Below are 27,405 nucleotides of genomic sequence, written 5' to 3'. Positions count from 1 at the left end.
AAATAGTTCGCAAACCGGAACAGTCACTGCTGGGTTTGTGGCGTCCGGGAGCCAAAACGTTCAAGAACTAAGCTGTTCGAAAAGCAAGGTACGACTGTATTGGGTTTATTTGGGGTCCAGCAAGTTTGTTTTGAGAGCTCTTACTGTGCACTCTCTGCTCCTGACCCCTGCTGCTGCAGGCCTGTCCCACTCAGAACCCATCTTATAGAAGGGAGGTCACCATAACTTTTCTTTTTTAAAAACATAATTTTTATTAAAGATTTCTTAGTTTACAAAAGCATGTGCATTATCTCTTTTTCATGTTGCTTTTTCTACAGATCAGTTTCATTTGTTGTGAGACATTAGTGTCGCATGCAGTATAAGTTTGGGAAGAAAAGAGGGGGATGGTGGGGTGGGGATGCTTCTATTCTTCCACTTAGTGTATGGCCATACCTTTTCTGACAACTCCTTTAGCTATTGTTTCTAGAAGACTTGGGAGGGAATAATTGTAGTATTGGTGTAGTTTACAGTGGGTGTGAGCAGAAGTGCTTCTGGTAGATCACTGGGTGATTGGAAGCAATTCGAAGGGTTCTGATTCTTGACAATAGCAAAAGAATTCCCTCTCTTCTAAATTAGGTTGCTGAGATGAAGAAATCTTGGGAGGGAGAAACCAAGACTGAACTGAGTCTTGTTACTGGGGAAAAAAATTCTGAGACCCTGTTCCTTCATTCTATGAGTGTGTTGCCTTTCCCAGCCAATGTTTTGTTCACCTGGCTCAGGCTGGTGGGCTTTTAGTTTTAATAAAATAGGTTGTGAACTGCCCTGAGACCTACAGATAAAGGGTGGAATGCTAAAAGAAAGAAAGAAAGAAAGAAAGAACCCACAAGCCTAAAGTTGCCCCCCCTTTTTAAAGGATCTCCATTGTGCCAAGCTTTTTCTCTCTGTAGTTAACATTACTTTTAAAAAAATCTAGTACAACTACATTCAAATTTATTTCTCTGCGGAGCAATAACAAATGCATTCTATCCCTTTTGGTATTTCATTGTTGTTGTTGTTTAGTCGTTTAGTCGTGTCCGACTCTTCGTGACCCCATGGACCAGAGCACGCCAGGCACTCCTGTCTTCCACCGCCTCCCGCAGTTTGGTCAGGCTCATTTTTGTAGCTTTGAGAACACTATCCAACCATCTCATCCTCTGTCGTCCCCTTCTCCTTGTGCCCTCCATCTTTCCCAACATCAGGGTCTTTTCCAGGGAGTCTTCTCTTCTCATGAGGTGGCCAAAGTACTGGAGCCTCAACTTCACGATCTGTCCTTCCAGTGAGCACCCAGGTCTGATTTCCTTAAGAATGGATGCGTTTGATCTTCTTGCAGTCCATGGGACTCTCAAGAGTCTCCTCCAGCACCATAATTCAAAAGCATCAATTCTTCGGCGATCAGCCTTCTTTATGGTCCAGCTCTCACTTCCATACATCACTACTGGGAAAACCATGGCTTTAACTATACAGACCTTTGTTGGTAAGGTGATGTCTCTACTTTTTAAGATGTTGTCTAGATTTGCCATCGCCTTTCTCCCAAGGAGCAGGCGTCTTTTAATTTCGTGACTGCTGTCACCATCTGCAGTGATCATGGAGCCCAAGAACATAAAATCTCTCACTGCCTCCATTTCTTCCCCTTCTATTTGCCAGGAGGTGATGGGACCAGTGGCCATGATCTTCGTTTTTTTGATGTTGAGCTTCAGACCATATTTTGCGCTCTCCTCTTTCACCCTCATTAAAAGGTTCTTTAATTCCTCCTCACTTTCTGCCATCAAGGTTGTGTCATCTGCATATCTGAGGTTGTTGATATTTCTTCCTGCGATCTTAATTCCGGCTTGGGATTCATCCAGCCCAGCCTTTCGCATGATGTAAATTGAAAGAGTTTTCGCATGATGTAAATTGAAAGGTATTTCATTAGATTCTCAGAATCAGTGAGTACATAGTACATCACCTCTCTAGAGGTGTATCAGGCCACTGTTGTTCTGTAGGAGCACTCAAGCTGGGGGTCAGCTTAATATGAGCTTAGGCACGGTTGTTGACTTATAAAAAGATGCTTAGTACATGAATTGCTTTTCTTTTGATGGGAAGCACTGAAACTCGTTGGACTGAAAGACACAGTCTAAAGCCAATGTTCTCAGACAAAGATGCAAAAGAAAGCGGGCTTGCATGTTAGTCCATAAACATCATTTTACCAGCCCACATGCCCACATTTATTAGTCATTGACTAGATGGATTTAAAAGGGGATTAGACAAATTCATGATGGAGAGGGCTATCCATGGCTCCAAGCCTTTATGGTTGTGCTCTGCCTCCAGCAATGCTTCTGAATGCCAGTTGGTGGAAGCCACAGGAGGGGAGAGTATTCACGTGCTCAAATCCTGCTTGCTGGTTTCCCACATGCATCTGGTTGGCCAGTGTGAGAACAGGGTGCTGGACTAGATGAACCATTGACCAGATCCAGCAGGCTTTTCTTAGGTTCTTATAACAACCAACTCTTTCAATTTACATAAACCTCCCTGTTTGGTTGCCAGTAGGTGCTTATTAGTCAAAACAGCTGACCAGGTGAGTCGCTGTTCCTGAACCTGAACAAAGCATGAGCACAGGGATACAATTTGCTTTCGCTTGGAAGTTAAGCGAGGGCTTCGTCAAGGAAAGTGATGTGTGAAAAATGTACTTGCGTCAAGTGGTTTCACTTAGAACAAGGCAGCTGCTGCTTACCGTGCCTGTTTGTTTGGGCTAGGATTTCAATTATATGTCAAGGGCATCTAAAGCTTGGACTCTTTCATATTGCAATCAAAATAATAGCTCCCAAAGTGTGGTGTCTGTTCTGCATACAAGGAAAGAAAGGCAGAAGAAACCTCTGCTCCCTCTTGCAGGCCGTTGAATAGTGATGGGATGGTAAAACCATTTAGTGGCTGAGCTCCTGATACTGCACACTGTTTCCTTTACCTCATCTGCCGCATACCCTTGTACTCTGTATTATTTAATCCCGAACAAGTAGCACTTCTAGATCAGTACTCACAACTGGTAGACTTTAAAAATGCTGCCCTGCCCTTCATTATAAATAAATCAAAGGGGCTTTCAGGGTTCCCAAAATATATAAAACCTAATAAATACAACAAACCCAAAATATCTGAGGTCAATATTGTATTCTAAAACTAAGAGCAGGTTAAAATGATGAGAGTTGTTTGGCAGTGGAACAGTCTATCTACCTCAAGAGGTATAGTGAGTTTTCTGTTGCTGGAGGTATTCAGGCTGAGGCCAAATCGGTCAGAGGTGCTGTAGTTGCATCCTGCACAACAGATCCTGTGCCAAGCAGAGGTTGGTCCAGATGACATCCAAGGTTACACTCAGCTCTTTGATTTTATGAAAACAATTCCACATAAAAGCAGGGATGCAAAAACTCTAATCTGCAATGACCCAGCTTAGCATGAATGTGTGAGTGTGCAGGTTTCTGGGGAGGGGATTGTGGCTGCTTTGCTCTTCCTCCAGTCGTGCTGCTGTGAGCTAAGCTATGGTTTGGCTTAGCGTGGTGTCAGGGAACTGCCATCGGAAGGACAGGAGGTGGAAGGGCTCCCTGAGGTTGAGACAGACTTAGCAGCTGAAGAGGGAACCAGCAGGGGGAGAGGAGGGGCTCCAGGGGAAAGTGAGTCGAAGGGATGGCTCAGAGACACTTCCAGCGAAAACAGTGGGGAGGTTTCAAGACCTCCTATAGGGACACCCACTCCTCGCTGGAAACTGTCACGCCGAGAGTCCAGAAGACGTGTTTCCGTTAAGGAGCTTTTATGCTGGAAGAGATTCTGTAAGAGACCACTTTTGGATTCTGCTAGCGACTGACGGAGCCATGCTGGAGGGGCTCCGTCGTAGGGCAGAGGTTTGAGGACTTGACCAAACTCTGAGGGACTTGCATTTTATGCACAAGCAGCTCATCATCCCATTACACGTGGCCTCTAAACCCAGACTCATGGTTTGTATTGCTCTACCTTCCTGGTTTACAGCTTGTGGTTTGTCAGGGACAGGCTAGTGCAAACCATGGCTTAGTTAACAGCAGCAAGACCAAAGGAGGAACAAAGTGTCCCTGATTAGCATTGTGTGAAAAATGAACTATTAAATGCTTGGAGAATGAAAAGCTCTTAAAAGCCCATCTAAAGCTTTCAAAACAGAGAGCCAACCACATCTCTGGATGGCAGGAGTTCCATTCCCTGTGTGCTGTAGTAAAAAAAGGTCACTTATGCAGATTAGAATTTCATTAAAAACAAAGGGAGAATTTTCCAATAGAGGAAAGACAGGGCAGTGACCACAAAGATGCAATGCCATGAGAATTCTATTCAGACTAATTAAAAGTTGGTACCTCTTTAATGAGGTATTATATCTTGTGCAAGAAAAGCAGGTACTTGTCAGTGATCTAACACAATACTGTGTGCCAAATCCTAGTATGTTTATTGGTAGAAGGTAATGCAGAAAACTACCATTCTGCAAAGTACCAAATGTTGCCAAAATTTTATTTAGTGTTTATACCCCCAAAATCTAGAGCAAAACCCTCTTTTAAAACAAACTTAGAAATCAACATATAAATTCTTTTTAAAAAACTTACCTAAAATTAGAGGAGGCTAGAGCTAGATGTTACAAGTTTGAGGGTAGAGTTCACTCACATCTACTTGAGCTGCTGCTCACTGAGCAAGTCTAATGGCAAAGTTGGAATTGGAAAGCCAGTTACTCCCAGTATAGTAGTGTCAAGGGAAGAACAGAAACTGAATTAAGATCCAAAAGCGAAGAGAGAACAATTAGACAGTAAGGGAATACAAGGGCGAAAGCCTAGAAGCGCCAAAAGGGAGGAGAGTCGGGAAAGCAGAGAAGCTGAAGGTTTTGGTATTGATGGGTTTTTAAGAGCAATCTTTGAACAGGCAGGAACAGCAAGAGAAGAACAAGAGCCTTAGGAGCAGCAGGGCAGCCTCTAGCTTATCTCCCCCAGCATTTATACTGGGTGATGCCAGTCCTAGCAGGGTTGCCTCTAACCAGGTTGTCCCAGTCTTCTGTTGCCTGTTTATTACTTTGACTGAGTCCTGAAGGACCTCCTCCCTGCCTTGCAGGACCTGACCTGGGAGGGTGGGGCCCTGACTGACTCCAGCTACAAAAGCAGAGGCTGCTGAACAGAATCTTGGGCTGGGGTACTATTTAGAGGGGGTTGTTGCTGTTAATTTTTTGTATTTTTATTTTGAATATTACGATTTATGTAGAAATTGTTAAATTTCATTGTCTGCTTTCTGATGTTTTGTTTATTGTTTAGGACGACTTTTGGTATGTTTGTAGCTATGTAAGTTTTTATAAATTGTAAGCTGCCTTGAGCATGGTTTTAATTTTGGACAGGTGGCATACAAATAAAATGATTGATTGATTACTTAAAGAGGGCACTTGTTCCTCCATGCTCCACAGTGACAGCATATTGGGCCACAAAGCCCAGGTTTGATGCCTACACATTCCTTTTACATTCCATTTACAGCTGAACTAGTCGGATTGGGCAGAACTATAGCTGCATGTCCTTTTGCTTCTGACCTTAGTTGACAATAGGTTTGAAAAGTGTTAATATGAAGAACCTGTCCTAGGTATGCTTAGAACACCAGAATCCATAGAGCTGGTGTCATAAATCTAATAGGAATGAAAATCAAAGCTTAATATTGGGAACTGAAAGTAGAACATACAGTGAAGGAAGTAATTGCTTCAGCAATTGTATACATCGCTTGAGCAATTGTGAGAGAATTATGCCCCAAACCCTGTTTTCTGGCTATTGATAAATAAATACATTGTCTGACACGCTTTGTAGTTAGAATGAAGCAAAATTGATCATTCATTGGAAAGAGTGGATACATGCACATACATGCAGTAAACAGAAATGGTATATCTGTCACTCTTGTGTAATAAAATTTGCCTTTTAGGATGATTCAAGCAAACAGATGTATTTAGGGACTGGTTTCCTAATGTATCTCGGAGGGTGGGAGGGGAGAGAAAACTGTTTTAATACCAGCTGTACTATCTGGTGTACATTTTCCCCGTGAAAGGAACATTCATCCAAGTGTTGGGGGGGGGGGAGGCGGAAAAGCTTTCTCCCAAGTGGCATTAGGTACTTAGAGTAACCTCCTATCTCTCAAGCTTATAGCTTACATCTGCCCACATTGCTTCATCTAGACGGGCACCTGGGAAAACTTTGTAACCATTGCCTTAGGTTCTGACCCAGAGCTCTTTCACCCATAGCTTCCCCAAGATTCAAGACTCCTGGCAATATATAGCAGCTTCCAGGAAATCCCTCGGTAATTAATATACCGTATTTTTCGCCCTATAGGACGCACTTTTCCCCCTCCAAAAATGAAGGGGAAATGTGTGTGCGTCCTATGGGGCAAATGCAGGCTTTCGCTGAAGCCTGGAGAGCGAGAGGCGTCGGTGCGCACCGACCCCTCTCGCTCGCCAGGCTTCAGGAAGCTATCCGCAAGCCTTGGTAGCCCGCGTTAGTTCCCGCCGGGCTCCCAGGGCTTCCGGACAGCAGCGTGCAGCCCAAAACCTGGGGAGTGCAGCGGAGCGCACCCCAGGCTTCGGGCAGCTCTCTGCAAGTCTTGGGAGCCCGGCGGGAGTTCCCGCCGGGCTCCCCAGGCTTGCGGATAGCAGCCTGTTCTGGGGGCTGGGATTGGGGGAAGCTCGGGCTTCCCTCGCCCCAGCCCCGCGCCTGGGGAGGGGAAAATAAATTTTGTTTTCTTTATTCCCCCCCCCCCAAAAAACTAGGTGCACCCTATAGGGCGAAAAATACGGTACATCCCTAATTGCCCAATTCTAAATGGCTGTGAATAATCCTTTCTTGGGCATGTCAAGGCCTATGCTGTGCACCAGCTATCTTGTTCCAGATGTTATGAAGCAGCATATTGAAGGTTTCAATTGATTTCCCTTATTTTCTTTAGTTCTGTGTTGTTTGCTCCCCCCGCTCCTTATTTCTAGGAAAGCTATGAGAAAAGGGTACTTTGCTCTTAGGGTCTGCAGCAAGAAATTGTGTTTTTCTGTGTATGTGTTGTACAAAAGCAGAGGCTACAATGGTGTAATGGTCTATTGTGGAAGGCCCATTCTCTTGCGGTAGGTTGCCCTTTAAAAGGTACTTTGTGTAGCAGGTGGTTTAGGAGATGGTGAGGAGATTCTAAGAAATGGGAGTTGAAGAGATTCAGAGAAGGAGGCTTGAACATTTGAAAGAGGAAAAGAGGGCCGAGGAGGAGACAGAGAGAATTAGCAAAAAGAATCATCCAGAGCCTAACAGTGCAGGAGAAAAATGAAACCACCTAACCTGGTAGCATTTATCCAGCAGCAGCTTCACCGTCTGGGAGTCTGAATTTTATTGAGATTCATCCCTCCTTTTTGAATTAAATACGTGCCTTAAATTGTATTTTACCAGAGTTGCTTCCCTTTCTCCCCCCTCCCCCTGCCTCAGCTTGTTAAGTAAATCCAGCTGTTACTTTCCCATTTTAGTGAGTTGACTGCTAGTTTCCTCCTGTATACTTTCTGGAAGTGAAGGGACTGGAAGGGCTGGGTGCTAATTTGGGGCCTTGGCATCAGTGGCGTAGCGTGGGTTGTCAGCACCCGGGGCAAGGCAAGTAATTTGCGCCCCCTAACCTGTGGATTTGCACCCCCTAACCCGTGGATTTGTGCCCCCTAACCTGTGGATTTGCCCTAACCCCAGATGTTGCGCCCGGTGCGGCCGGCCCCCCCTGCACCCCCCACGCTACGCCACTGCTTGGCATTATGCCTCTTTACATAGTTTTGAAGCGAAATACCTAGGATCCATAGTTCCCTTGCCCCCAAACAAATTAGTTGCTTGTAGGGAACTTGGGTCATGGCTGTTCGTTTGTTTCTACAAATAAATAAGAAATTCTCACTGTCACATTCTGCCTTGAATTACCAGATTCTGAACATGCTGTGAGTGGCTGGAATACTGCCTGGGCAATATAGGGTGCTTCTCCTTTCTCCAGGGTTGGGGGTATTTTGTCACTGATTGTTGTATATCTTCCTTCTGCCATTCCTATGTTCTCTCTCTTTTCCCTAATCTCTCTTGCTTCAGATGGCAGAATAAAAGTATTCTCTAAACTGAAAGAGATTCCTAATTCAAGGTCCCTTGCCTAGCTTTCTGATAGGGTCTGCATCTGATAAACCGATGATTCTCTGCTTGTGTCTGCATGCCTTTCCTGTCCCCTGCTTTGCACTGGTGATCAGGGATACAATATTCTTTGGCAGGGCTGCTGCTGCTACTGCTGCTGCTGTACATTATTGGTTAGCAAAAAGCCTGATTAGCAATGATGGTGCCAGTTGTAGGCTGCCAGCTGTGAAGTAGTCGGGGCTGAAATGCCATGTGGGGTTTCATCAGCCACTTTTTATGGCTATGGCTGAGAAACAAGGCTCCTTTTCATTTTATATGAGTAGCAATCCCCTGGAATATGATCCTGGGATATTAATGCTGTGCATTAAGTATGATTAGGGAACTCTCCTGTCTTCAACAGTCTCTTGAATTGCTGCGTATTGTTACCGTGCCATTAATGTGATTCATCAGCTTTGAAACAGCTTGTCCATTGCAAAGGAATTATGTGAATGTATTAACTTTGTAAAGCTTTTTGAAGTTCTGCTGGCAATAATCAATATGAAGCCATGCCCAAGGCTTTTAAGGCAATTTGGCCATGCTCTTTTCTCTAGACTGAATTGCTTTTTCCCATGGAAGTATTAGTGAAGAGATAAGAAGTGATAACGTTATTGCATTTAGCGGGTGACAAGAGTGCCAGCTGCATGGCAATAATGCAATAGCGTAGATGCAAAGTCCTCAACATCAACAGGTGTGTATGTTTCCCCTTCACATAAGGCTTAGAAAGCATGGACATTCTTCACCACTCGCCTACTATTCACCCATGGAACAATTCCTGAGAAATCATTTGACATCTTTCACCACCATGGTTGCATTCATATCTTTTCCCTGTTAGTGTCTTGCAGTGTAGTTGTTTCTCCAGTTTTTAGGAAATGTTAGTGCTTTGGACACAACTGCAGAACAAGGCTTTCAGATGGGAGCACACTACTATTTCTTCGAGTCTTGAGGTGCAGCTTTTGATGTGGACGGTGACAGCATGCAACCCTCTTCTTTGTCATCTCCCAGCGCTTCTATCAGTGCCTTCCCCACCCTCTGTTCAACTTGCCAGTGGTGTGTGTGGCAGGTGGGGAGGGAGGTACAGTGGTACCTCGGGTTACATACGCTTCAGGTTACATACGCTTCAGGTTACAGACTCCGCTAACCCAGAAATAGTACCTTGGGTTAAGAACTTTGCTTCAGGATGAGAACAGAAATCATGCTCCGGTGGCGTGGCAGCAGCAGAAGGCCCCATTAGCTAAAGTGGTGCTTCAGGTTAAGAACGGACCTCCGGAACAAATTAAGTACTTAACCCGAGGTACCACTGTATGTCAGTTTCACAACTGCCTTGTTGGTTTCACAGTGATAGGGCACTCAAATTTCCATTTAAAAACAAGTCCCCTCTTTAGAACAGCAGCAGTGGTGGTGCAATTAATGTAATTTTTTCTTCTCTTTGGTGAATCCCATTTGTTTCTTGTGCTGGCTGGCAGAGGAACAGATTGAAAGAAATTGTAGTGCTGGAAAAGGTTCAGAAAAGGGCAACTGAAATGATTGAGGGGATGCAACATCTCCTGTATGAGGAAACACTATAATATTTGGGCTTCTTTAATTTAGAGAGAAGGCAAGTGAAATGGGATATGACAGAGGTGTATAAAAATATGCATGGTATATTTTTCCCATGGAAGTATTAGCCAACAGAATGTGGGCAGAGAAAAATCCCCCCTCCCCCGTTTTGTAATGCTAGAACTCAAGGACATCCAGTGAATAATCCATCACCACCACCACACCATCATTTATTCAATTTATGTATCACCCTTTATCAAAAGCTCTCAGGGCAGTGTACAACATTAGAAACGCATTACAAAACATCAATGATAAAAACATAGCAAAATGCATGCTGACAGACAGCCTAAGAGTAAATAATAATAACCATCCTCTCCCCCACACTTACACAAGGCATAGATTATTGAATAGCCATAGGTAAACAACAGTGTTTTTGCCTGGCATCTGAAGACATGTAATGATGGTGCCAGATGAGCCTCTCTGGGGAGAGCATTCCACAATTGGGGAGCCGCCACAGAAGAGGCCCATCCTCTTGTTGCCACCCTCTGAACCTCTCAGAGTGGACACATAGAGAAGAGCCTCAGATGACAAGTGCAGGGTCCAGGTTGGTTTGTATGGGGAGTGGCAATCCTTAAGGTATTGAAGTGCTGAGCTATGTTAAGTGCAACACCAACACTTTGAATTGGGCCCAGAAACTAATTGGCAGCCAGTGCGGTTGTGCCAGGATTTGCACCAGCTGAAGTTTCTGAACTGTCTTCAGAGGCAGCCCCATGTATAATGCATTACAGTAATCCAACCTAGATGTTACCAGAGCATAAGCCACAGAAGTTAGGCTATCCCTGTCCAAATAGGGGCGCAGTTGGGCCACCAGTTGAAGCTGACAGAGGGCACTCCCGCCACTGAGGTCACCTGGGCCTCAAGTGACAGTAGTGGATCCAGAAGCGCCCCCAAGCTATGTACTTGCTCCTTAAGAGCGAGTGTGACCCCCTCAAGAGCAGGCAATCTTCCACCCATCCAGTCCAGGGAATGATCCACTAACGGTGCCTCAGTCTTATCTGGATTGAGCTTCAGTTTACTGGCTCTCATCCAATCCATTACCAAGGCAAGACAAACAGTCCAGGCTGTAACTCTGCTGTAGTTTTAGTCCAGCTCAGACTCCTACTCTTTCTTTTAATTATGGACAGATTACATTTACATGGGGACTAAGTAATGCACAATTAGCACTGAACAGGACTGGGATTAGTGCAGGCTTCCTCAACCTCGGCCCTCCAGATGTTTTGATACTACAATTCCCATCATCCTTGACCACTGGTCATGCTAGCTAGGGCTCATGGGACTTGTAGGCCAAAAACATCTGGAGGGCCAAGGTTGAGGAAGCCTGGATTAGTGCTACCGTAGTGTTAAAAAACATCTGCTGTTGCTTGGAAGACCCCTGCTTGTGCATTCTCCCCTGTCACTTCTGCAACAAGGTTTTGAAGGTTTGAGATGTTGCAAAAGGCTGCACAGCTTATTAACCGTCTGTTGTGGTTTACCAGGTGCTTAAATTTCTAAAGAGGAAAAGTAAAGTCAAGACAAGAATATCAAGCAACTAGGCTTCATCTTTAGCAATGAAGATGGAGAAGCCTTTAACCTTTAATTGACCATTGCAAAAGTCATTGTTTATCCTAGAATTAGTAGCAACCCCTTTATCCTCTACCCTGATATAGCTACATATCTCCAGTGCTGGCATTGCATCTGAACGGATTCCGGTCCCAATAGCCATTGTATATAATAAGGCTGCTCTAGGTTTCTCACATACATGGTGTGGTCCTGCCTACATTTTTTTTTTATATACTGGGAGATGAAATAAGTCCATGTAGACCAGTAGAATAGCTATGGAAGTAGCTTTGTGGCCAGCTGGGGAAGACTGAAGAGCAGAGTCCACACGGCTTATAAACTGAAGATGCCCTATCTTCATCATATATTAAGGAAAGGAAATAACTTGTGATAGTCATTCAAATAACTCTGATGGCCCTCTTTGAATAGGTAGTTTTTGTCTTTGTTAATTGATTGGGTCACTACCCTGTAAAGATATGATGATGGCAAGATCTCTGAGCTTTCACAGGCTACAAAGGCATCTGGGCTACAGCTGTCCTGATTACACAACTCAGGTCTGAAATATTGGCCTTGTTCAGTTTCCTTTTCTTAGACAAAAAATATCCAACCTGCTCCTCATTCTGATGGACACAATCATGAAAAAAATCATTTGTATAGTAAGTAGTAGGTACGATGAAGCCTGCTCAAATACCCCATTAACATATAGTAAAGGTAAAGGTACCCCTGCCCGTACGGGCCAGTCTTGCCAGACTCTAGGGTTGTGCGCTCATCTCACTCTATAGGCCGGGAGCCAGCGCTTTCCGGAGACACTTCCGGGTCACGTGGCCAGCGTGACAAGCTGCATCTGGCGAGCCAGCGCAGCACACGGAACGCCGTTTACCTTCCCGCTGGTAAGCGGTCCCTATTTATCCCGCTTGCACCCGGAGGTGCTTTCGAACTGCTAGGTTGGCAGGCGCTGGGACCGAACGACGGGAGCGCACCCCGCCGCGGGGATTCGAACCGCCGACCTTTCGATCGGCAAGCCCTAGGCGCTGAGGCTTTTACCCACAGCGCCACCCGCGTCCTTGCCCCATTAACATATACTGTATAGTAAAATTTATCCACCTAGTATCTGCCCAATCAACATCAACTGTGTGAAATGCAGAGCATAATGTTCACCAACTGGCTACATGACTATTAACCAAGACTTGACATGCAGCTGTGATATGGCCATGGCTCTCAGTTCTTTGTTGTTTGTCACTTTGAGGCCTCAGAAAGTACTTTGCCTTAAATCTTAATCATGATTTCACAGCTCAAGAGCTTGATGTACAAGATGGCATTAAACCTTGCTGGTAGTTTTCCCCTTTTCTTTTTTAATCCATTATGCGCTTCACATCTCTTTGCATGTGTCATAAATTGATATAAATAACACATGTTATTAATTCAGAAGGAAATTGCCCAAATAAATCAGGCAGCTTGGAACAACATGGAATACTGGTTAAACAATTGGGCATATTTTGTGTCTCTGTACAAGATGTGTTGAGGTGAAATTGGTTTTTCAATTTGTTTCCTCTAATGGATAAAACCCAGTTAAAGCAACCAAACCAAGCTGTATGTAGCATTATCAGCTTCTTATTCAAGCTGATCAAATCCTAAGTTCCTCATAAAAAGAGCACTCCTCAACAATATGTTACAGTATTATACTAAAACAAACATGCTGTTTGAACTCTATGTATTCCATACTAAATTAGATCATACAAAGATTTACCCATCCAAAAACAAATTTAGATAGCCAAGGGGGCCCTAAACTGATACATTCAAAGTAAATTGCGACGGTGCATGTTCCCTGGAAGCAAGCAGCATTTACAGTGGTACCTCGGGTTACAAACACTTCAGTTTACAGATTCCGCTAACCCGGAAGTACAGTCATACCTCGGGTTAAATATGCTTCGAGTTGAGCGCGTTCGAGTTGCGCTCCTTGGCAACCCGGAAGTAACAGAGCGCGTTACTTCTGGGTTTCGCTGCTCACGCATGTGCAGACACTCAAAATGATGTCACGCACATGCGCAGAAGCGGCAAAAAGCGACCTGCGCGTGCGCAGACGTGCCGTCGCTAGTTACGTTTACCTCTAGATGTGAACGGGGCTCCGGAACGGATCCCGTTCGTATCTAGAGGTACCACTGTAGTACCTCGGGTTAAGAACTTTACCTCAGGATGAGAACAGAAATCGCACGGCAGCAGCAGGAGACCCCCTTAGCTAAAGTGGTACCTCAGGTTAAGAACGGTTTCAGGTTAAGAATGGACCTCCGGAACAAATTAAGTTCGTAACCAGAGGTACCACTGTACTTGGAAGCTCCAGTTGCTTTGGTGGGGGGTGCGGGTGGGGCAGAGAGAGCGAGAAGAGAAAGCAACTTTTAAAAGTAGGATCACAAATTTTGCTTCCTTTCCTCCAGTCTTTGAGGAAGACTAGTCAAAGGAAAAGCACATAAATGCCTTTGCTTTTGTAGACTTCCCCGTCTGAAAGATACAACTGAATGAGTGGGAGATAATGCATAGATTCTTCCCTCGCCTCTCCTCCCACTTGTCTTTGGGAACCTCAGATTTTCTCAGAGCCTCTTGATTAGAAGTAGGAGGCATTTGGAAAGACTGGAATAGTACTATTTATTTTTATTTTATTTTATTTATATACTGCCCTTCATCTAAGAAGTTTACAACAAAAAGCATTCTCAGAAGTGGACAGTCTTGTGGAGAGAGCACTCAGTGTACAGTGCTTGGTTGTGGAGTTGTATCATCCATAATACTTTACTGGTTTTAAATGCCGCACTAGCGGGGCTTTGCTGTGTGCAGTGTGATTGTAGCTATGCACACTTGCCAAGTCCACATCTGCCAAGTCCAAAAGCTAGGTAGTATCTTCACTTCCATGCATTATCTCTGTGCAATGTAGGCAAAAGCATTATTCATTTTGTAAAAAGAGATCTTACAGTAAGAATATTTCTGCTGAGGAAATTCTGCCTTGTTCTGCGTAACCAGAAAATTGAATATTTTGCATACGCTTTTGCTTTCAGATTCTTCTGTGTAGCAAATACTGTTGGTTTCATGTACTATGATTGGAAAGTAACTTCTTTTTACTGGCCCGAAAGTGTTATAAATTGAATATCCTTCCCTGTTGAAGGACGGGTTTTTAATGTCTTCTCTGTGTAAAGCAACTGTGCAAGTAATCTTTAAGGATCTTTTTCTTTACTTTCTTTTAATGCAATAAATGCATATTTCCCCTCATATGTTGTACATGGTATGGCCAGTTTCCCTGAGAGTAGCACTTTTGTCATGGAGATATTCTATTTTCTGAGCGTGCAATGTATATCTTGTATGGGGGACAGGGGAGGGGGACATGATATTCCTGACCTAGTTCATAAATTAGTACCATGTTTGCTCGTTGGACTGTGGTACCAACAGGATATTGTTTGTGATGACCTTGTTACCGAATATTTGATACTTTTTATTTATTATTTATTTGAATGCCATGTGCAGGGAGGGGCATAGCAGCTTTCTTCTTGTACAACCAAGCTATCACCTCATTTTTTATTTTATTTTTAATGTGTGGGTGAGATATCGCCATGTAGTCACAGAAAATCCTCATAAGGATGATTGTATCAGATGTAATATTCTTCATGTTATCAGAGCATCTTTGTTTATTTTGAAGCCTCCAGAAGTCCTCAGTACTTACATTTATATGAAATGTGGGCTTGGAGAAACAGGAGAAGGCTCCTGGAATGTTAATAAGCAAAATCAGCCATCTCCTATCAGGTCATATAGGCCAGAGGGGCTGATTAGAAGGTTTTAATCAGCAAAGTGGATGTCAACAGGGTTGGTATTCTAAAATTAGGAACTGATTACCTGCAGCTAACATGGCCACATGTCATTATTTAAAATCTAGTTTCTTAACATCTGCCTTCACAGTATTATACATTGCCACCCACAGGCTGTTGCTGAGGAGAAGCCTCTGAATGAGCCTAAAAGTATACAGAAACCTTTATTTGCCTGCATAGACATCCAGAAAAAGGGGGTTCTCTTTTACCCTGGAGACCAAAATGGACAAACAGTTGCTTAAGAGCTGGCCCTGGTGAAAAAGGGGAGGTGAAAGGAGGAAAGTGAAGGTGGGTCTGGAGAAGGGGTGGAGGTAATGTTTTGCCGACTCTGCAATCATCCTCTGAGGCCCTTCTTCGTTTGCCCACTGCATGAGAGGTCCAGAGGGTGGCAACATGAGAACAGGCCTTTTCTGCAGTGGCTCCCTGCTTGTGGAATGCTCTTCCCAGGGAGGCTCGTCTGATGCACTTTGCTTAACAACAACAACAACTTTATTTGTACCCTACCCATCTGGCCACTCTTTAAGCACCAGATATCTTTAGGCACCAGGCAAAAACAGTCCTCTTCTCCCCCAGACCCTTGGCTAATTAAACACTCTGTGGCCTTTTAAACTGTGGGAGGGTATTGTTTTTGTTCCATTTTTGCATTTTTATATCCTAAACTTCCCTGTGATCTTCAGATGAGGGGTGGTATAGAAATTTATTAAATAATAAAAATAAAAAAGAATTCACTAATTAACATTAAGAATTCACTAATGAACATACAAGCAAAATTAAGTGGAAGAATACCTTTGAGTATGGTATTAGCTGTTGGACATCATGTATTGCAAGCAAAGGATGTGTGGGAAGAGTTGTGCTGAAGTATTGGGTCCTGTCCAGTGGAAATTTCTAACATTCAAGCCTTACATTTGGGGGAAGGTCCCATTTATTTAAATGGAACTGTCTTTCTAATAAATATGTTAAAATTTATGGTCTAAATATATTGACCTAAATCTATTGAATCCCAGGTATTTATGCCTGCTGTGAACTGCAGTACCACTTGACAATTTCAGAGCAGATTCCAGATGCATTATGAGCTTCTGCTTTCGATTTCAAAGGTATGTGGATTCCACCTGAATTATTCCCTTGCACACACTACTGGCAGCTTAGAAATGTGTGTTCTTCTAACCTGTAGTGAGTACAAGGGGATAAATCAGGAACATGCTAGGTCTTCTCCTCTAACAGTTTGGTTGGCTTTGGCTGGTAAACGGTATTAATTGGAAACCACTAAATATAATAAATATAAAAATAAATGACAGAATATATACTGTATCCAGTTTTTAACATTTTTCTTTTCTCCCATAGATAAGGCCAAAGCTGTGACTTTCTAGCAGATAGCAGTCATGAGATTGATAGTCGATGAGAAAAAGTGACTGTGTGGGGTTCCTCTGCACAGTGCCAGCCAGCTGTTGATCATTTGTAAGCACCGTGGGGTCTTATGTAGTACCAGAAACTAGGCCTGTAAGTCCTCTTGCCAGCTTTTCACTTGGCAGGAGGAATGAAATGGGAAGAAACCTGTTTTAGAGCTGTTTTGCAAAAAGTCACAAGTGCTCATTTTTGCATTGGGGAGGAGGGGTTCTGAGCTTTATCATTGGTCATCTGTTTGCACACTCTAAAAAAAAATATCTAGAGCATTAAGTAGCAAACTAGGACACCAAACCTAACCACGTTTCTAGGCAGAGATCAAAGCAACAGGGAACTTTTAAGAGCTGCTACTGGCTTCATCAAAAGCGGCAGTCTTGATGTTCAGTTCTCCTGTGACTACACTGGGGAGCATGCATGCACAAACTCCAAAGAATCCAGTGTATCTTGTATGACGATTCTGTGAGTGTTACAAAACATTTCTGCTCCAATCCTATACCTCCTTACCTGTGAGTAAGCCCCAGTGAACTCAGTGGGTCATGCGTTTGAGTAGGCAAGTCTAGCAATATCAATGGAGTGTCCAGTTCATCATGTGTTGCATGATGGTGGGAGAACTTTAAATCCCCATCTGCGACTTTGTCACAACAAACTTTTAAGTTAGGTCACTGTTACTCATATTTTACAAGTGGAATGCTGATAACTGGTGGCTTGTTCTAGTCCACTTGGAGAATTCATGACCTGGCATGTATTTGAAACTAGATCTCTACTCCAGAATTCTACCTCCAGGAGCATCTTGGCTCTTAGCATTTGAATGAAAAAGAGTAAGCATTAATTTTGGTTTTAAAATTATTTCTATTTTATTTTTTAATTTACAAAAAATGTTGTTTACAATTTTAGTATGCATGCAGTATGTATTCTAAGTGGTGGACCACTTAATGAGGATAAAGAGGAGATGGAATAGCAGAAGGTATTGAGAATACTTAATTTCTATTGGATAAAAAACACCACTCAAAGGGGGGGATTAATGTTTATTTGCTGTAAAGAAGCTTCTCTGCTCTGCCAAGATTGGCAGAGAAGAATTGTTCTTTTCGGTTAGAAGCTAAGAAGAAAAAGATGGAGGGACAGAGGAGGGCTGTTCTACCTAGAAGTTTGTAAAGCACAATCTATGAGATTAGAATGGTCTGTTTTGAATAATCTGTTGGAATAGGGTAGGACTGATTCCATCCAGCATCCCCAGTTGGGGCTGGGAGTGGGAGAGGCCACTGCTTGAAATTCTGGAGTGCCGGTGTTGACAGTACTGAGCTAGATGGATAAGTGGCCGAATTAGGTATACAGTGGTGCCTCGCAAGACGAAATTAATCCGTTCCGCGAGTCTCTTCGTCTTGCGTTTTTTTCGTCTTGCGAAGCACGGCTTTTAGCGGCTTAGTGGCTATTAACGGCTTAGCGGCTTTAAGAAAAAGGAAACAAACTCGCAAGAACTCGCAAGACGTTTCGTCTTGCGAAGCAAGCCCATAGGGAAATTCGTCTTGTGGAACGACTCAAAAAACGGAAAACCCTTTCGTCTAGCGAGTTTTTCGTCTTGCGAGGCATTCGTCTTGCGGGGCACCACTGTACATCAGTTAGCTCCCTATGTTTAAAATTGGGAAATATTTATGTTTCAACTATGTAGCAAAGACCTCTTCTTTGTTTTTAACATTGTAAAAACTGTGTGGTATTCAAATTTGGGAGAATCCTGCACTTACCACAACACTACCAAAAGGTTGTCTTTTAAGAGGTGGCTGTATTTGTAGCAGAGGTGACTACATCTAGTTTTAGGTGACAGGCCAGAACTTTCATTTTTACCTGTGCTTTTGGCCTTTAATTTGAAGTTTTAAAGTGTTTGTGGCATCTTTGGATGAGGCAGAATCTGCTAGACCTCTCATATTTGCATAATGTGGTGTTTCCTCACCTATTGATTGTATTTATTATCATTGGTTTTAGTATTTCTGTTGTGTTTGTAAATTTAACAACAATAATAGAAATCAGATAATTATTTTCAGAAAAAGTCAGCAGTGGCAGCTACTGTGTTTGTAAATGAGATCAGTAGTCCTGCAAACTGGGAAAATATAAAATATCAGTGAATAAGTACATGGGATGAGCTGGATGCTGCACAGTGTAACTAGCCATGATCAAAAGCAATTAAGGCAAAGTAAAATAAGGGTTGATTAGCTAGTAGTTGACTAGTAGAAAGAATATTGATGTATTTATATCTCTGGACTGAGAATAACATACCTGATGCTGCAGGGGATTGGACTAGACGACCCTTTGGGTCCTTCCAACTTTACAATTCTATGATATGATAGGTATCTGCTAGAAAACTACATCAGGATGCTAGATGAGAAGGCGCACAAGGAAGCAAAGAACATGAGCTAGCACTGTTAGATTCTTGCACTGTCAGTCAACTTATTTTGTCCACAACATTGACATGACACTGTTCTTCTGGTTCCAATTAAGACAGTATAGATTGCATCAGGGAGCAGCTTGGGCCTTACATAGCAACTGCTTCTCTTCTTCTTAGGAAATCCCAGTTCCATATTTGGAGAACCACAGATTTAAAAAGAATGAGACAGGATGTGATTGGTATATATTCTCGGTTTAACGTATTAAAAATTGATAACACTGATACACCCAGGGATGAATTTTTCCATCTCCAAATGCAGAACATTATTATGTTGCTCTTTCTCTGCTCTCTATTTCTCTTCCGTTTTTGTACTTGGTAAGTCACTAAAGCTCCTTTGAACATACTGAGTATTAGATAGGGGATTATAGTGCCCTCTTTTTTAATACCAGGCATATTTGAGCAAATTCATTTACTGTAGTAGTAGTAGTAGTAGTAGTGGTAGTAATAATAATAATAATAATAATAATAATAATAATAATAATAATAAACAACCCTGGACAGTGTGAGCAAGTAATGGTGTGACTGAAGAGCAGCTTATTCATATTTCAAATGTTTAAAGTCAAACAGAAAAGGACCTTTTAATCTTTTGGAGCTAACGCTGAGTCTTGTGTTAAGTAGCAGTTGCTGAGAAATATTTTGTCGAAGGAATCCCAAGAATTGAAGCTTCTTATCCGAGGAATAATAGCTGAAGAAATAATTATCTCCTCTTCCTGTTTTGCTTTGTGCTAACCAAAAGACTCATTTGTGGAGGCTTGACAACCCGTTTATTCCTCTTTCTTTTATTTTGTTTTGTTTTATTGCGTTTATATCCCTAATTTCGTCCATGGAGTTCAAGGTGGAGTAGATGGTTCTCCGTGTCATCTCCTGACGATATTCTCACAACCCTGTGAGGTACATTAGGCTAAGAGGCAGTGACCATCTCAGTGTGCTTCATGGCTGAGTCCAGGGACTTGAACTCTGGTTTTCCAAGATTTAGTCCAACACTCTACACTGTCTCTCAGTTTACAGACTTGCTGACAAGTTTCATTCATCATTTTGGAATCAGTGGTCGCTATAGTGTATGCACCCTACCCACCCACCTTTCCTGCTTTTATTTAAAACCTATTGTGTCACTTTCAGGTCCTGCATGTTATGTGATTTAATTTAAAAAAAAAATGTTTTGAAATATTTTTCACACCAAAGTTGTAAAACGAGAGTATATTGTCAGTACATGATACTGAACAAGAACTGCCATCTCATTTGGCACCCTCAGTTTCAATGTGCACAGTTGTACAGTCCTGCTATTTCAGTACATGTGTGTATATATAATTCTTTATTTTTTATTTTACAGAATTGGAAGCACCCAAGGAGTCCCAACTCAAATAAGTGACAGATGGCTTGCTAGACTGCCATAGCCAAACTGCGGCACCAGATGCAGCCCAAATTGCCAAGTTGAGGGAGTGCCTGTACATACTGTATGTATGCATACACACACATATATATACAAACACATTTCTGAAAACCCACAGACTGGCAGTTGCATACTTTGGAGAGTTTTTGCCATGGATGAAAATTAATTCAAGCACCAGATGGAGCGACCTGACAGCACAAAGACCAAAATCCCATGGAATGCCATCTGCTACTAGTGGTCAGTTTGCCATACGGTCTGTGGCAAGTGGGGGAAAAACCCTTCCAAGAAGCAGCATAAGAAAAACACCCTCTGCACAGAGCAAATTACACAAATACCTCTATGAAATAAATAAAACAGTCTGAGCGGAGGGGAGATTGATATTGGCATCCCTGAAAGCGGAATAATGCGCAAATCTCTGGTGCTTTTCTGCACTGGACTTTGATCGATGCAGTGGGGTTTTCATATGTCCGCCTGTTAAGTTGTGACAAGTAATCGTGTGCTGATGACTGGAAGCAGGCAAGTTTAGGAGCAGTGGGACAGATCTAGGGATTGAGCTTCCCAGACTTTATCATCCTGTATTGAGTTTTGCAGCTCGGTTTGCTGCTTTTTCTTCTCCTGATTACTGTTAATGCAGTTCTTATTTGGGTTCCTTGTATCATGCTACAAATATTTGATAATAAATATTACTCAAAGCATTTGGAACACTTTTTAAACACATTCTACAGCTGCAAACGTGTTAAAATTATGAATCTGCACTCTGGAGAAATATCAATAAGGAAGGAACCTATTGGATGCGCAGAGGAGGCATGATGGGAAACCGTAGAAGGAAAGGGAAGTTGGATTTTCTGTGCGGCTCCCCAGACTATTTCTAATTGGCCTTCTTGAATCCATCAGGATCTGCAAATAATCGCTTACTTGATGTGCTTTCAGCTCTGGCACTTCTTTTAACAAGAGGATGAAAAGCGAGTCCTACAATTCTCTCCTAGTGAAAAAAAGGGAAAAGACAAAGGCATAAAATAAAATAAAAACAGCCCAAACTATTGGAGTTTACATGAGGTGAATGTCTTTGTTTGAGAAGCTTAAAAGGTTCAGAGCATTTAAGGAACAACAAGAACACAACGACAGCTAAGTGCAAAGGGGCTTTTCTTTTCATGCCTGCATGTGGCTGTGAGTTGTGAGGAAGCAGGCAAGGCAGTGTGATAAACAGGGACTCCATTGGAGGTGGTGGGGAAGCCGCCAGCTGCAAAGGAAATGGGGCAGCCTTTGGATTGCAGAGACTGCTGGGTTGAACAGTGAGCAGTTGAGTTCAGAAAGGGCTTTCCCACCTGGTTTGGCACATTGGTAACTGCCCAGAACTCTGGTCTTCGGTCTCGCGCGGTCTGTGTGCCTTTCCCCCCACCCCTTTATGCAATCTATTTCAACTTTAGCAGCGGAAATTTCATCTGACGGGGAAGATCTGCCAGAGGGTGGCTTTGAGGAAAGATGAATGTCCGAGATTTATGAACGTGTGAAAATCCAACTGAAGGAAATATTTTTAAAGCCTTAAGTTACTTGAAACCCACACATCTGCAAACCTTTGTCTCTGGAATCGCATCATGCTATACTGGAAATCTCAGGCTGTACGATGATTATATCCATTTGAGCAAAAAGACGGCTTGCCGTTTCCTTGAACGCCTCTTCTGCAGTAGCTGTTTCTCCAAAGGATAAGTGTACCCTCACTCCAATGACTCCAAATCAAAATGAACCTGGTTTTGTTTTGGTTTTTTTAAGCATTACGTTTTCTTAGCCGACTGTCGTCATCTTTTATAGAGAAATTTTTCACTATGCATTTGGTGGATATTTATAAAAACTGACCTTCTCTCTCCTCCCCACTTCGTATTCTGATCTGTCGAAACTCTTGAGGTTATCAATAAAACAGAAGCGTCAGATTTACATTTTCTGCACTAGACATAGTACTTTCTTATGCCAAAAGGGAAATATATAGCAAAGCATGTATGCCGCAGTGGAACATGGGCCTGTTCTCTGTAGTGATTCCAACATCCTCTGCCTTTCTTGGAAAGGCAGGGTTCCTAAAAGTGAGAAGGAGAAGCCTGTATGCCGCAGGCGATATTATGAGGAAGGCTGGCTGGCGACGGGCAATGGCAGAGGAGTTGTGGGTGTTACGTTCACCTCCAGCCATTGTAGAAGAGACCGGAACACTCCGCAACGCATCAACTTCAATTTAAGGGGCCACAACAGTGAGGTGAGTAAATGCTAAGCTCTTAAGTTTCAGTTTAGAAAGGTGAACACTGGTTTGTTTTGATAAAAGGGCATTTGTGCCAAATAGGTAGATTACAGAAAAGCCTTAGGAAAATAAATGGAATTGCTGCTTGCCATCGCCCCGCCTGCTTCAGCAAATAACTGTGATGGATTAAAGTTTATTATCGGCAAGGCCTTGCCGTAATCTTTATCATTGGTAATGCCTTGCTGTAATGTATGCATTGGTTGTCTTAAAAGAGAAAGCAGACGTAGGCCACATGGTCTCTACCTTCCCCAGATATTGCTGAACTCCGTTCAGCCCCGGATAACTTGGCCAGTGGTCAGGGACAAAGGAAGCTGGAGTCAAACAACACCTGCAGGGCACTAAACTTGCTATGCCTGGGCTTACCTTTAGAGCAAGACCAAACAGGTTCCAAATAAAAAAGGAAATGTAAGATGCATGCCAAAGTTTGATCAGGAATGGTGCACGGTGAGGCCTATGCCCTCCCACTGCTATCCTCCTGGGCTCTCCCGACACCTGCACATTGAACAACCTGTTTGCATAAGAATATATAGGGACCAAAGTATAAAATGTGGGCTGTGTACAGGTGTGAAATCCAATGTGTATATGTAAGGAACTGGGGATACAGTGGGCATGCCAGAGACAGGATGCTTTTGTGTTGCAAACTTCCATAGAAGTTGATTGGAGATGGCATATTGGGAACATCTACATCAGAATATAGGGTTTTGCTGTCAGCACCATTCTGGTGTGTGAACTTTTAAGATCTGCTAATGTGCTACTCTAGTACAGTGGTACCCCGCAAGACGAACGCCTCGCGAGACGAAAAACTCGCAAAACGAAAGGTTTTTTCGTTTTCGAGTTGCCTCGCAAGACGAATTTCCCTATGGGCTTGCTTCGCAAAACGAAGCTTGCCCCGGGGACAGCGGGTCTTCTCTTTTGAAGCAAGGGGCGGCGGGGAGATCGCTTCTCCCCACCGCCCCTTGCTTCAAAAGAGGTCTGCCCCCCGGACCTCTTTTGAAGCAAGGGGCTGCGGGGAGATCGCTTCTCCCGGTGCTCCGAAGCGGGGTGGGGGGGCGGGAACACCTGCCCCAGCCGCCGGGCTTCGTAGCGCTGCTGCGAAGCCGGGCGGGGGGCGGGAACACCTGCCCCAGCCACCCCGCTTCGGAACGCTGCTCCGAAGCGGGGTGGGGGGGCGGGAACACCTGCCCCAGCGGCCGGGCTTCGTAGCGCTGCTGCGAAGCCGGGCGGGGGGCGGGAACACCTGCCCCAGCCACCCCGCTTCGGAACGCTGCTCCGAAGCGGGGTGGGGGGCGGGAACACCTGCCCCAGCCGCCGGGCTTCGTAGCGCTGCTGCGAAGCCGGGCGGGGGGCGGGAACACCTGCCCCAGCCACCCCGCTTCGGAACGCTGCTCCGAAGCGGGGGGGGGGGCGGGAACACCTGCCCCAGCCGCCGGGCTTCGTAGCGCTGCTGCGAAGCCGGGCGGGGGGCGGGAACACCTGCCCCAGCCACCCCGCTTCGGAACGCTGCTCCGAAGCGGGGTGGGGGGGGCGGGAACACCTGCCCCAGCCGCCGGGCTTCGTAGTGCTGCTGCGAAGCCGGGCGGGGGGCGGGAACACCTGCCCCAGCCACCCCGCTTCGGAACGCTGCTGCGAAGCCGGGCGGGGGGCGGGAACACCTGCCCCAGCCACCCCGCTTCGGAACGCTGCTCCGAAGCGGGGGGGGGCGGGAACACCTGCCCCAGCCGCCGGGCTTCGTAGCGCTGCTGCGAAGCCGGGCGGGGGGCGGGAACACCTGCCCCAGCCACCCCGCTTCGGAACGCTGCTCCGAAGCGGGGTGGGGGGGCGGGAACACCTGCCCCAGCCGCCGGGCTTCGTAGCGCTGCTGCGAAGCCGGGCGGGGGGCGGGAACACCTGCCCCAGCCACCCCGCTTCGGAACGCTGCTCCGAAGCGGGGTGGGGGGGGCGGGAACACCTGCCCCAGCCGCCGGGCTTCATAGCGCTGCTGCGAAGCCGGGCGGGGGGCGGGAACACCTGCCCCAGCCACCCCGCTTCGGAACGCTGCTGCGAAGCCGGGCGGGGGGCGGGAACACCTGCCCCAGCCACCCCGCTTCGGAACGCTGCTCCGAAGCGGGGTGGGGGGGGCGGGAACACCTGCCCCAGCCGCCGGGCTTCGTAGCGCTGCTGTGAAGCCGGGCGGGGGGCGGGAACACCTGCCCCAGCCACCCCGCTTCGGAACGCTGCTCCGAAGCGGGGTGGGGGGGCGGGAACACCTGCCCCAGCCGCCGGGCTTCGTAGCGCTGCTGCGAAGCCGGGCGGGGGGCGGGAACACCTGCCCCAGCCACCCCGCTTCGGAACGCTGCTCCGAAGCGGGGTGGGGGGGGCGGGAACACCTGCCCCAGCCGCCGGGCTTCGTAGCGCTGCTGCGAAGCCGGGGGGGGGGGGGGCGGGAACACCTTCTGAAGGCGGGCGGGGGGCGAAAGTCTTTGTCCCCCCTGCCTGCCTTCCCAGGGGCTTTTAAATTGCCCCGGACAGCGGAGAAGTCCTCCGCTGTCCCGGGGCGATTTTAAAATGCCGCCCGCCAGCATTTTAAGATCGCCCGGACAGCGGAGAAGTCCTCCGCTGTCCCAGGGTTTTTTAAAATGCTGGGGGTGGGAAGAAAAGCCCTTGTTCCCCCCCCAGCCTTCAGAAGAGGTCTGGGGACAGTCTGTCCCCGGACCTGGTCTGAAGGCGGTTTCCCTAGGAACGCATTAATTGATTTTCAATGCATTCCTATGGGAAACCGTGCATCGCAAGACGAAAAAACCGCAAGACGAAGAGACTTGCGGAACGAATTAATTTCGTCTTGCGAGGCACCACTGTACTGCTCATCCCCAAGGGCATAAGCACTTCCTTATTTTTATTTTTATTTTCTGGAGGCAAACAAAAGTACTATTGTTGTACCAGGTCTTTTGAGAATGAAGCCTTTGTGCAGTGAAACTCATGTTCCAAGATATGAGGACTGATTCTGCAACTGTTTTGTTTGCTTTTTGATCTTACTGGTTTTGTTTTTGTATTTAATTTATTACTGCCTGTTTGTATTAGTTATATTTTTCTGTTCTTATGCTGTAAAAAATCATATTGGCTGTAATTGCAGGAAAATGTGGGCATAGTGTTCCTTAAAATCTGTTTGTAAAATGCTGCTGAATTAAATGCTGCTGAATACTTTATAGTATAGTAGAATTATAATGGAAAGCATTCCAATAAAAGCCACTTGTAGAAACCTGCCTCAATCATGCTCCTCTCCAATTCTAGGGAAGACCCTCTGATAACAGATTACATAGAATGCCTGGAACAGAGACCTCTTAAATGACTCATAGAGCCATAAGCAATTGAATATGACAGCCTCCACAGTGCAGCTGTGGTGGTGCTTTTTCTTAAAAAACAAAACAAAACCACTACTGCAAGGTAATTAGATTTAAATAATGGTTAGAGCCTGAAACTGAAAAATGGCTTATTCTTACGAGCAATCCAAAAGTCTCTTTAAAAATGGCACACACGTACCAATATAAAAATGTGTGGAATGAAGCATAGTTTTTTGTTGTATTTTGTGAGATAATGCTTCATTCTAAAGCAGACTTATGCTAACCCTAACTTGGTTTAAAAGCTTTTATGAGCTTGATTTAAAGCAAGGTCCAAAATGGCCATAAAAGTACTGTTTTAGATTTTGATCAGGGGCAATCTTGATTGATATATAGAAATTTAGCATGGGAGTTTAACATAAGAGACCAGGCATCAAATCACAGCTCATCCATGAACACGCCTGGTTTGCGCATAGCACTTATACCATACTTTAATTTGATCGCCAGAACCCAGCCCAGCAGCTAAACCATAGTTTCTTAACCACAGACAAACCATGTTCGTAAATCGTTGTTGGTTTATAAAGCTTGATTAATGTTAACTATAGCTTAGTGTTATGTGCAAACCAGGCCATTGGATGGCTTTATCAAGTCCATTATCCCTCAGCTTCCAATTTCCATTTACAAAGTGGAAATAATGATGTATAGAGGAATGTCTTGTATGTGCAAAGGGTTGTAATGAATTCAGTACAGAATGATGTCGTAAAAATGACATCCAGTTGATTTCTCTGTCCCACGCTGTTACAGAAGACCACCCAAAGCTCAGGAGAAGCTTATAGGGGGCTGTTGGGTAGGAGGAACTGGTGGAAATCAGGGGCTGTGCCTTGCATCAGCAGAAGTGCTTCTCCTAGTTCAGCCTTCCCCAACCTGGGGACCTCCAGAGGTTTTGCACTACAACTCCCATCAGCCTCAGACAGCATAGCGGATGATGGCAATGATGGAAACTGTAGCCAAAAACATCTGGGAGATACCGAGAGTGGCATACAACGTAATCATAAAACCAAATAATATAATTGCATTTTTAATATGTGTATTAGAGGAATTGGCCAAACAGTGGCAGGCAATTTCAACTAATTAAAGAGCAGTCCCCAGTCCCATCCCCCTCATTGCTGAGATTCTAACAAGTTGTGGCTTTTGCCTGCTCTTCTGTTTAGGGCTGAGATGAATACACAGGGATTCTAGTACAATTCTAAAAGTAGAATTGAGCATTGCTTGGAATGAAAAAGCCATGGGGAATCTAGAGAATAAGACAGAGGGTTGTATCCAATGCTAGCCCTACTCATCATAGGACCATTGAAATTAATGAACATGACTATTTTTGGTCCATTGATAATCAATTAATTGTATACCACCCTTCATCCTGTAGATCTC

At 44.7% G+C, this 27,405-nt stretch overlaps 1 protein-coding gene across 4 annotated transcripts in view; it reads left to right on the top strand.

Annotated features, from left to right (window-relative positions):
* The window catches only part of TULP4 (TUB like protein 4), a 100,996-nt gene that overhangs the window by 11,064 nt on the left and 62,527 nt on the right, over positions 1-27,405 (top strand). For 3 of the 4 annotated variants that reach the window (XM_028723775.2, XM_028723772.2, XM_028723773.2), the window contains exon 2: positions 20,320-22,621. In XM_028723775.2, coding sequence (XP_028579608.2) covers positions 22,370-22,621 — 252 coding nt within the window. In that variant the 5' untranslated portion in view covers positions 20,320-22,369. Of the gene's footprint in view, positions 1-16,183; positions 16,246-20,319; positions 22,622-27,405 lie in introns of those variants that run through there. The other variant, XM_028723774.2, reaches the window with a different exon arrangement.

Source organism: Podarcis muralis, chromosome 3 (assembly GCF_964188315.1).
Source record: "Podarcis muralis chromosome 3, rPodMur119.hap1.1, whole genome shotgun sequence".
In the NCBI taxonomy this organism is placed as follows: Eukaryota; Metazoa; Chordata; class Lepidosauria; order Squamata; family Lacertidae; genus Podarcis; species Podarcis muralis.
Note: the sequence above shows the minus strand (reverse complement) of the source record. Positions and strands in the feature narration are given on the sequence as shown.